This window comes from Carassius carassius, chromosome 5 (assembly GCF_963082965.1).
Source record: "Carassius carassius chromosome 5, fCarCar2.1, whole genome shotgun sequence".
Taxonomy (NCBI): Eukaryota; Metazoa; Chordata; class Actinopteri; order Cypriniformes; family Cyprinidae; genus Carassius; species Carassius carassius.
Window position 1 is genome coordinate 41,180,804 of NC_081759.1, and position 12,036 is coordinate 41,192,839.

General features: G+C 41.2%; 1 protein-coding gene across 1 annotated transcript in view; it reads left to right on the forward strand.

Annotated features, from left to right (window-relative positions):
* Positions 1-1,122: 1,122 nt before the first annotated feature.
* The window catches only part of LOC132141620 (histone acetyltransferase KAT6A-like), a 36,044-nt gene continuing 25,130 nt past the window's right edge, over positions 1,123-12,036 (forward strand). Inside the window, exon 1 of the mRNA XM_059551305.1 lies at positions 1,123-2,224. Within this exon, the coding sequence (XP_059407288.1) occupies positions 1,604-2,224 (621 nt within the window). The 5' untranslated portion in view covers positions 1,123-1,603. The remainder of the gene's footprint in view (positions 2,225-12,036) is intronic.

Genomic DNA, 12,036 nt, shown 5'->3' on the forward strand with positions numbered 1-12,036 from the left:
AAAAGCCGTTTTCCGATGGTTATGGTGTGAAATCTCAGACGCTGAAGGGAATGAAGGGACCTTGTTCTTATTCTCAGCTGCACGCTGCTTGTGTTTTGAAGCTCACAACATCAGCCCAGTGCGCTGCCTTCGTTACTTACTTAAAAGTTTACATCGTTTAGTATGGAAAATTACGCTTAAACTATCGACTCTAACGTATATTTCCACGTGTTTAGCCACTATTAAGCTGCCGTGTCGAATACTGTTTACATGTACTCGTCGCTGTGTTGTTTACGTTACTACTATTAGCCATGTGTTGACATTTCGTGCTTCCCTTTCTGCAGCTTGACATGTGATTAGCACCTAATTTACAGATAATTCACAGGTGGCCCACAGTTTTGTTAAATTGCTAAACTTTAGTTTGACGTTACATTATAACATGTAGATTGTTGTGTGCATAAAATATTGTATCCCGTTTATATAACTTTGTTTCAAGCACTTTGAGTTTTAGACATGTTTTTAATCTAACCCTTTTGTGTGCCTTCACTGGAAATAATGTATTTTAGTGCAGCTCTCTGTTGCATGTTTTGTTTTTGTTTCTTTGGTGTTTTAGTGTTCTTGTTACTTAAGTACTGACTAATATTAATTAACTTTGTTTGGTTTCAAGTTGCTATAGTTATAACATTTAATGATGCAATAAGAAAATGCAAATACAACGATAGTAAAATAAGATGCATTGCTGCCTATAATGTCTTTAACTTCTTTAAACTGTATTTGAATGCCGAACTTAAACTGTGCATCATTTGATGCATGTATTGTAAACACATGCAATGTCTTAATATTGCACTAAACATGATCTGTATGCTGTAATTAATTTCTGAAAGTATATCTACAGCTACAGTCGACCCACCTTTAAACCTGACAATCCCTCGTAACCTGTATCTTAACCATACCCCGTCCCATTACCAGGCAAAGTGTTTTGCAGTACAGTAAGAAGTATTAAGTTCATAGTAAAAGACTCCTAATATCACGTTGCGTTCGAAGTGTAGTGTAGATTCATTGCTCTTCTTTAGCGAGGTCTCTCTGTTGTTGTTGCAACGTGTTTCGTGTATTTTCCAAAGTCTGATTCTTTCATGTTTTTCGTGCAGGTTTCAGGAGCTTCTGAAGAATACAGCTCTGTAGGATGATGCTCAGCCCGCGTTGCTTTCTGGAGTGAGGGATTTATAATGGACTACTCGTTCCAACTGCACTAGGAGGTTCAAGCCAGACAGTATTTACACACGTCCATTTCCTTATTCTCTACGAAGATGCTCCATCTAAACGGATAACACTGACAGTCGGGATCGAGGATTGTACCAGACTAAACTCTACTTTCTCTCGGCTTTTTGCTTTGGTGTGGCAGCCCTTTATAAGGAAGGGTCACTGGGGTAAACGGATCTGTTTTAGGTTGGGGGGGGGTTTGGGAGCCTATGCTATGGTGATCGTCTCGCTCTCTAACAGCTCCTGCTCAGGCACAGAGAGACTCACAACACCTCCTCGGGACAAAGGATAGATGAGGCCACTGTGTGCTTCCTAACGGTTGTGAGCGTGTGTTGGGCCGTGGCCTAGCAGTATTACAGCAGCCATGGTGAAGCTGGCCAACCCGTTGTACACCACCTGGATCTTGGAAGCCATTAAGAAGGTAAAAAAGCAAAAGCAGCGGCCGTCCGAAGAGCGCATTTGCAATGCTGTGTCAATGTCCCATGGGCTTGACCGCAAAACGGTCCTGGAGCACCTTGAGCTCAGCGTTAAAGATGGCTCTGTACTCAAGGTGTGCAATAAGGGGCTCAACTCCTACAAGGACCCTGATAACCCTGGACGCTTGGGGTTTACCAAACCTCGGCCGGGAGGGAGTTCCAGCGCCTCCAGCTCTAGTAAGAAACCAGGTCTGGACTGGAACAAGCTCATCAAGCGCTCTCTAGAAGGGCTTCACGAACCCGGCGGATCCTCGCTGAAGAGCATCGAACGCTTTCTGAAGTGCCAGGCGGATGTTGCGGGTTATCTGTCTGGCAGCGGCTCTATGGGGCCAGGTATTTTCCACCAGCAGCTCCGAGTGTCTCTGAAGCGGGCCGTTTCTCACGGACGGGTGGTAAAACAAGGGCCGCTCTTCCGCTTGGTGAGCAGGAGTTCTCATAACGACGGGACGGGGTGCGTGTCTCTGGATTCTCTGCCTCCGGTGCGTCTTCTGCCTCACGAACAAGATCGGGTGAGTCGATGAAGATGTTTCCATTGTTTACTGGAAGTTTTTCGGTTTCCTTGTCTGATGACCCGTATTTACATATTTCACTTCTGTTTCGAATAGCGGCTCTCAGCCGTGACTTGATTAGAGTACACAAACAGCTTTCTGTGACTCGCTGAAACGCCCAGAAATTATTAAAAGCAGGTGTGTTAAACTACTTTTAAGCCTTAACGTGTCCAGATGAGTTCCTAGTAAAGACGTCAGCGTTAGGTCACCAACACTGGGAACAAATGGAGAGAAATGGGTTAAAATCTGTGAAATTCCAAAAAAAAAATATATATATATTTGTGCCTTTGGATGTCAGAATCGGAATGCAAATCATTTTTGTAGAATACTGTCATCAAATATGCCATGACGTTTAAACGGACACATTATGGATGAAAACTGCTATGATTACTCTACTTTTAAAGCATAAATTTGATTTAAACATTAAGTCACATATGCATTTCATAGGGGACATATCTCTACAGTTACAGCATGAAATACTATTTAAACCTATTATTATACATTTTACCCAACATGTACCTGTTTTCTCACAATTCTTACTTTTCTTGCAAATGCAAGTTTATATGTCCTAGTTCGGACTTTATAACTCAGTTTAACTCAACAATAGCAAGTTATTTAATTCTGAGGGGAAAAAAAGGCAGAAGTGTGGGATATAAACTCATGATTCTGAGCCGAGGGGAAAAGAGAGAATGATCCAGGGCTGGACGATTATGGCCTAAAATCAAAACCTCGATTGAACATTTTGCCTCGATTACGATTATTGAACGATTATTTTGTTTTCGGTTTAGTTTTTTTTACCCTCATAGTTCACTGACAAGGTTTGTACTGTAAATATGATTGACTATCAGCAGTTATTTTGTCTATGTTCGTAACATTTCTTACTAGGGTTGGGTATCGTTTGAATTTCATCGATTCCGATTCGTATCGATTCCTAGTTTCGATTCCAATAAGATAAAAAATCCAATATAAAAAAAATTAAGTCAAACATTTAGATGTCAAACATTTTTACAAAGCATTCTGTTGCGGCTGAATAACATGAGCAAACATCAGCAGCCTACAAAACACTGCAAGAGGAAAAAAAATACCATAGCAAAAACAACTAGATTAATATAAATTTCAAATATTAAAGTGTTAAAGACAAGTAATAAGATAGGTCAGTAATAAGAAAGGAACAAACAAATCAATTAGCAATATCATAAATAAATACAACTAAACTAAATTTCAGGTACAGAAACTGTAATTAAAACTTTAAAAACACTGCATACTTTTCTTTTTATAAATAAAATAAAGATTAATCAAGTAAAGTTATTAAATATATTCAGTCAAGACCAGTGAATGATTTTCTTTTGTTCTTTGATTAACATTAATGACAGGCAGCGCGTTTATTAGGCTGTTGTCTCTTTAAGCAGAAATACTGCACGTGTGTGTTTTCTTTCTCATCTGTTTATGTTCACGTAAGACAAAAGCGGCTGTGTTTATGATGATATACTGATGTAGTTTTCTGTATCGTAGTTTCGACTTAGAACAACCTTTTCTACAGTTAAAATACACAGAACAGTCCGAGAACGGACACAAACCTGGAACGCGCAGCGCGAGCGCCGACCGCTGCTCTCTGTGCACGCGCTTGTGCTTCATGTGCGCTGCACACAAACATGCTATAATAAGTTTTGAGATTCTAAGCTACTTTAGTGATAAATCACAGGACAGCGCTGACCACTAGTTTCTGTGTTCTTCTGTGCGCATGATCTTCACATCTACTGTTTATATGAGTGTTTGTGCCACAATGCAGCTGTGTGAACATGGTAGCTCGATATAATAATACACATAATACACATATAATAATAACACAAGTTTAGTGAAGACACAAGGCTCACCGCTCGCGCGCCATCACTATGTGTTGAACCGGCGTTCACCTGTGTTTTACTTTTATACCACTGACTGGACGGGGCAGAGTCATGTGACTACACCCACGCTAGTATGCTTTTAAGGAGGAAGTGTTAACAGGATTAAAAAAACGAAATAACCGACATAGGAAAATTACGTCGGTTAGAGGTTATGAATTTAGGTTTTGATTATTTTTCGATTAATCGTCCAGCCCTAGAATGATCAGTTTAAGAGAAAACATGGCAGAGATGGGAAAGAATGAGCGGTCAGGTCAGTTTTGATCCCTGCTGCAAGATGTTGCCGCTGTTGTGGAGAGATGGAGAAAATGTGTTGTGGTGGAAGAAAAGAGCTACACACGCTCAGACTGATATTCTCCATACTATCCTGCATGAGATGGAGCGAGGGATGAAGAGAGAGAGAGAGAGAGAGATATACAGGCAGCAAGACCAGCACAATACACACCCACTTTTTTGTAACCTGATAAACAGCAGCTCTGCCTCATGCTCCTGAACACACACACACACCCCTCCGATCACATCTGATATGGGTCACATCAATGATGTGCACCGCAGGGTGCCGGCTGTCAAAATGATCCCATGCTAAATTCGAGCTTGGTTTCTGGCTGTTCGTGTCTGTGTCTTGATTCGTGAACTCGATGTTGAAGTCGTTACGTGCAGATAAAGGTTCTCCGAGTATGTTGTGTCCGGCTCTGCTTCCACAAGTGTCCTGAAGTCACTCTGGAAGAAAGGGCTTAGAATTTGCCAATGGCTTGTTTTAGATTACATCACTATTGTGATTACAAGCGTCTTTTTCATTGGGTTGTAATTCGCATGCAGCATTTCATCGTTGCTTTTTATGCAAACCTTCACTGTAGGCTTTTATCTCCATCCAGTTTCAAAAACTGTTTCACTTTCAAAAAAATTGTGATGCAGCTTTGATTTCATGCTTGAATTTAGAAGAATGCACTTGAGTTTTCACTAGCAGGTGTGTGTTTGTCTATGTTGGCTGTCAGGGATGCTGTTGACTGTTTATAGCCACATATTGCTGCCTCTATCTACGCAGCTTGTCTATACGATCATTGAGGGTTCTGCTTCAGTGCAGTGAGGACAGGAGCGAAACAAATGGGTGAGCACTGGCTGTGACCCTGATATGGAGGAGAGATTTGTGTAGTCAACGCACTCCTCCATTTAAACATGATCACACACGCGCTCACACGTTCTTCCTCTAATAGAGGGTCATTGCCAGGGCGTTTGTGGGTAGTGGGGGGGGGCTGGAGTCAAATAAGGGGCATGGAGGTATAGATGCTTTTGGGGGTTATTATGAGAGCGTGTGTGTATAAGACATTAAGTGGGCTGGTCCTGATGAGAGGGTTTTGTGTAGAAGTCAGCAGTAAGAAGGATGGGAGCCTCGGGTTGAAGGAAAGTTCCTCAGGCGGTCAATCTGGGGACGTGTGAAAATTCAGATGACGCTCAGGATGTGAACTTGCCGTGTGATGATGTTCAGGTCATATTCTGGAGTAGGGCTGCACGAAATTGGGAAAAAATTACATTGCGATATTTTATTTTTCTGCGATATATATTGCGATATGAAATCTAATCAAATTGTTTCTTATAAACAAAAATGGGGTGAGCACACTTACATTCTCATTTTAAATGATTTAAACATCGACACCATCGTCTCAATTGATTAATATGCGCGAGGGAGAGAGAGCAAAACAGCGCTCGTGTTGTTTGAAGACGGTGAGCGTGCGGCCGGGGCGCGCTCTCTCTCTCTCGCTCTGTCTCTCTCTCGCTCTGTCTCTCTCTCTCTCTCTTGCGCTCTCTCTCTCTCTCGCGCTCTTGTGCTCTCTCTTGCGCTCTCTCTCTCGCTCTCGCACTCTTGTGCTCTCTCTCTCTCATGCGCGCTTTCTCGCGCTCTCTCTCACGTGCGCTCTCTCTCTATCTCTCTCTCTGTCGCGTGCGCTCTCTCTCACGCTCTTGCGCTCTCTCTCTCTCTCTCATGCACGCTTTCTCGCGCTCTCTCTCACGTGCGCTCTCTCTCTATCTCTCTCTCTGTCGCGTGCGCTCTCTCTCTCACGCTCTTGCGCTCTCTCTCTCTCATGCGCGCTTTCTCGCGCTCTCTCACGTGCGCTCTCTCTCTATCTCTCTCTGTCGCGTGCGCTCTCTCTCTATCTCTCTCTCATGCGCGCTTTCTCGCGCTCTCTCACGTGCGCTCTCTCTCTGTCGCGTGCGCTCTCTCTCTCTCTCTCTCGCGCTCTCTCTTGCGCTCTCTCTCTCTCTCGCGCTCTTGTGCTCTCTCTTGCGCTCGCTCTCGCGCTCTTGTGCTCTCTCTCTTGCGCTCTCTCTCTCGCTCTTGTGCTCTCTCTCTCTCTCTCACTCTGTCTCTCTCTCGCTCTGTCTCTCTCTCTCTCATGCGCGCTTTCTCGCGCTTTCTCTCACGTGCGCTCTCTCTCTATCTCTCTCTCTGTCGCGTGCGCTCTCTCTCTCACGCTCTTGCGCTCTCTCTCTCATGCACGCTTTCTCGCGCTCTCTCTCACGTGCGCTCTCTCTCTATCTCTCTCTCTGTCACGTGCGCTCTCTCTCTCACGCTCTTGCGCTCTCTCTCTCTCATGCGCGCTTTCTCGCGCTCTCTCACGTGCGCTCTCTCTCTATCTCTCTCTGTCGCGTGCGCTCTCTCTCTATCTCTCTCTCATGCGCGCTTTCTCGCGCTCTCTCACGTGCGCTCTCTCTGTCGCGTGCGCTCTCTCTCTCTCTCTCTCGCGCTCTCTCTTGCGCTCTCTCTCTCTCGCGCTCTTGTGCTCTCTCTCTTGCGCTCGCTCTTGTGCTCTCTCTCTTGCGCTCTCTCTCTCGCTCTTGTGCTCTCTCTCTCATGCGCGCTTTCTCGCGCTCTCTCTCACGTGCGCTCTCTCTCTATCTCTCTCTGTCGCGTGCGCTCTCTCTCTCACGCTCTTGCGCTCTCTCTCTCTCATGCGCGCTTTCTCACGCTCTCTCTCACGTGCGCTCTCTCTCTATCTATCTCTCTCTCTGCCCTGTCAAAACTTTCACTCTATGATGGTTAAGCTGTGCAATTAATCCGCGAATCACATTCGTCAAGGGCCAGGGAGCAGCTGGCCCGTACAGTTAATGAATAACGGATTAACTACGACAACCTACATCGCACATCCTGCGATGTGACTATCGTGGATTTGTACATCGCGATATCGATGCTTAAACGACACTTCGTGCAGCCCTAGTCAGCAGCATAATGTGAGTCTGGACCACTGTGATGGTGATCAGGATAAAACCTGGGCATATTTCATCCTAATTATCCTTAGTAAGTAGTTTATCCACTATTCTAGTCAATTAAGTTGCCAGAAATATAATAAAAAGCAGTCTGCACGTCATGTTTTCCTTGTAGGGTTGTCAGGTCCAGGTTAAATCTGTAGATGTTTTTCACAAATTTTTGTGTAAAATCTGCGGAATTGGTTTAAATGTTTTAATTTGGAGCTGAGTGTTCAGCGCTCATATTGGAACCTGAACGCATAATCAGATTATCTAGAAATATTTAATAAACAAAACACGATGGCAGGACTGTGTAGAACCCACTTCCAGTTATTATTGATATCGCAAACTAGTATTTGCCATCATATTATTATAATTATAATTGTAATTATAACACTATTTTCGTAATGCGGATAGTAGTTATTTATTTACAGCAGAAGTCTGTAGCATTCACAGAAAATAACTTTTAGAATTAGGTGGACAGTCCCTCCAATCCTCCGGACAGTACTGTTGAATTGACCTGCAGCCCTGTGTACTTTTCCACCTTATTCTATTTTCAAAGTGAAGCTGTAGACAATACAGGAGACATGCATACAAAACAGCACCAGATATTGATTATGTGTCAGTGTTAAGGAGGACAGGTACGTAATCAGTGCTGGCCGTTTTGTCCTGTCTGCTCTGGTGTGGGTCGAGTTGACCAGAAACACTACTCGAATGTAAAGATGCTCTCAGGACTTAAATGATAAACATTAGTAATGCCATTATCTCTCTCTGTATTGTTGAAAGATCACTGAGGCACTAGAGCATCAGAAAGGTACTCTACCCTGTAACTAAACCAGATTTTAATAGCCTTGTTTCTCAAATTTCATTGGTATGAAAGCTATTTTTAATGGTTAATGCTGATTGCAGTCTGGCAAATTAAGTAATATCTGTAATGTCACATTATTTACTCAATTCATGCAAAAACAGAAATTTTTGACAAGGCTTTTGGTAGATTTTAGATCTTTTGTTAATCAGCCAAAATGCATGACTTTCTCAGTAGTTTAAAATCCAGCTTCATGTTATGTATTAAAATGGAAAGTATGGATTGTATTTGATGGTTGTGTTGTATTTGTAATATGGATTGTTAAATGCTTCACAATTTTTGCACCTTGGTTTATGTACCAATTTGGGCTGACCCTTTTATGACCCTAGGAATGCTATGGTCGTCATGTCCTATGATGGATTTGAGCTCTACAAGGTTGAATGTGATTTAACACACATGTTCTCTGCTGTAAGATGTATTTGCAGCTGCATGTTATTTGTGTGACTAGCATGACCTTTAGGAATGGTTTGCGTAGTACAATGGATTTTGGCTTCTTTGCCTCTTCTGTTTGCGAAGCCACCCTGAGACTTGATGATAAACCAACCAGTGGACTTCATTTCTCATTGCTTCTCAAGTCAGCAGGAGGCTTTTTGTCAGTTGCACTTGACCCGAAAGGTGTTTTAATGTTTGTGTTGCCATGAAAGAGCTTTTAGAAGTAGAGGAAATGCAGAATCTGTCAAGAATTTATCTTTTTGTCATACTGTTGTTGTTCTATCTATCTATCATTACATCTATCTAAAGATTAGGGATGCACCGAACTGAACATTATTGGGCGAATCTGAACAAAATAAAAAAAACTGGGGGGTTTTTTCACCATTGCATAAACTTGGTTTATTCTTGGCCAAATATTTTGGTTGCCAAACATTCAGTGCATCCCTACTAAAGATGTTTTTAAAGGGATGTTGACTAAAAAATAAATTCAGTTATACTATACTTGCCTTCATGTTGTTCCAAACCTGTAAAACTTTCCTTTTTGGGACATAAATATATTTTGAAGAATGTTGATAACCAAACCATTTTGGTTCCCATTAGGCAAAAAAAATCTAAGTAGTACATCCAAATGAATCTCCCTGTTTTAAACACAAAGCCTTACAAGTTACTAGAATATGAAATAAAAAGGATTGGCAGATATATAGGGCAGAGTGGGAAATGATAAAAAATCGCTATTTTACCTTGTTATAAAAAAATTAGAAAGATACACATTACAAATAAAACAACCAGTGCTTTATGTTTCAGGTATTTAGCAGTAGCATTCAACAACTGGACTTTATAAATTATACATCGATTCTTATTGAAGCAACTGTATTAAAGTTCTTCACCCCAGAGCAGTGAGTGATTTATTTATTTTTCTTTTTGTTGTTTTATTAACATTTAAAGGGATAGTTAACCCAAAAATGGCAATTCTGTTATTATTTATTCACTCTCAGATTGTTTTAAATCTGAATGCGTTTCTTTCTTTCTTGCATGTTGAACATAAAAGCTATGACTTGCAAAGTGTTTTGTTTCTATCAGAGTCAATGGGTACCAGCAATGGTTTGGTTACCCACATTTTTTAAAATATCTTCGTTTGTGTTCAGAACATTAAAAATAGCCTAATTTAATACAGGACAACAACAAATGGAAAAACAACAAAATGACGAGTGTTCGCATGTTTAGTATTATTAGTGAATTTTGCATCATGCAAAAAGTTGATTTTAATTTAATAATGCATGATCATACCTCTACTTCCCATTGGTTTCCACTGTTTTTTTTCCATATTATGAAAGTCATTAGGAACCAGCACTGGTTATCAATACACTTCAGAATATCATCTATAATATCCCTTTTAGTTTAGAAGTTGTTCATTGTAATATTTTAATAATGTAATTAGCAACACAAATTATATATATATATATATATATTTTACTTTTGTTGAAGGGACCATGCATGGTGGTAAAAGCTCTTTAAGGGAACGGCATGCTCCCGTCCTGAAGTCTTACGGTTGTTTTGGCCGTACGCAGAACCTGTGCGACTGTAAAAGTGTGTCTTGCCAGTCATTTATCAGCACTGTTGCATCTGCATGTCTGCTATCTATTGTTTTCTTTCTGCTTCCCTTCTCTAACCTGTTTGTGTTCGGGTGTGTTTTTAGTGTCTCTCTCTGTGTGTTGATGATCAGGGTCTTCTTGGACAGGGGTTTGTGGGTGATGGGTAGGGGACTACACAGTCAGGTGAATGCAGAAATGAGTTTCCTGTGTTAATGAGAACCTTGACAGAGCCAGAGACAAGGACAGTATGTTTTGTTCTCTCCCCGTCTACTCATTCAGTTTTCTAGTGTGTGATCGCCCACGCACAACATGCACTCAGCTTTGTGTACATTAAGAGGAAATAGAAGGCTGCATTAGAATGGGAAAACTGGCAGATTGATGCATGCGAGTGTGTGTGAGGGGGCGGCTTTTGTCCTGTCAGATGTGCTTCTGTAAAGAATCATTTTTCTCTCCTACATGAAATATTTTTAGATTTCCTGCGGTTGTCTCCTGTTTTGCAGCTGTGGTTTAATTTTGCCTTGTGAATAGTTTGCTCATGTCGTCTGAGTTGTTGTGCTGGTCTTTATGAAGAATGAAAGAGTTGTTGTATGAACTCAAGGTGTGTCTGCAAAACTGCCCCGGTTTCTCAACTTGTAGTGACATGTTCTGAACAAAAGCAATAAACAAGTGGCATCAAGGCCAATGCGGTCGCAAGCTATCCTATGCTGTGCAGGTGTGTGTGCAAACTTAAATACTTGTAGTTATTTTAAATATATAAGAATATTTTGGAATGTTGTTACTACGGTGGTCGAGAAGTGCAAAACAAATTACAAATGCAAATGAAAATACATTTTTTTAAAACATAAGTCAGAAAACACGTGCATTTACATCCCTTTTTTTGCAAAAAACGAATTAACATTTCTAATACAGCGGGTTTTTTTTTTTTTTGCATTTTTTTCTACTTTTTGTAAGTCGTGAAAACTGTCGTGCTTTTTTATTTTTTTTATTTGCTGATTGAACAAATGGGAATGCAAAAACGAACAAAAAACAGGCAGAGGTGTGTTAAATTAGGATTTTTTTGTGTGTGGGTGGAGAGAATGTGTGTGTGTGTGTGTCAGTAAACTTGATTTTTGGTCCACATTAGTTTGTCTACATAACACTTTTGTGCTCCAGCATGAGCGTACACTGAACATCCGAACAAACTCTTATATGACATGCACTTTGATGGCTTTTGTTTATCAAGATATAAACAGTAGTCTTTACAACTACAACAACAGCAGCAGCAGCATTTCTTCTCAAATGTCATCCCTATGTGGAATCAAAACAATGTTGAACCAGGACAGAGTACTGCAGTGAAATGAATTAGATTTTTATTTTGTGACCTGTAGATTTCTTTATGCTGTTGTATCTCAGTCTAAGTTTAGTCACAACATGAGTAGAGAAGAGATATTAAATGGATGAAGTATACACCATTATTCACCATTATTCTGTCTTTTGGCTAGAAGTGTTTAAGGGTTTGGTTTTCGTGTGTGTGTGTGGACCAGAGTCAGAGGAAAATGAACCCAATAAATCACACTGTCCTCTCTCCTCCCTGTCTGGACCTGCTTTCTCTCTCTCTCTCTCTCTCTCTCTCTCACACACACACACACACACACACACACACACACACGCATTCAAAACCTTAGAAACACCCTCATATGCACACTGACCTTTTTTCTCCCAACCTAAATCTGCCATTTCTTAATTCTCTCTGCATCCAGT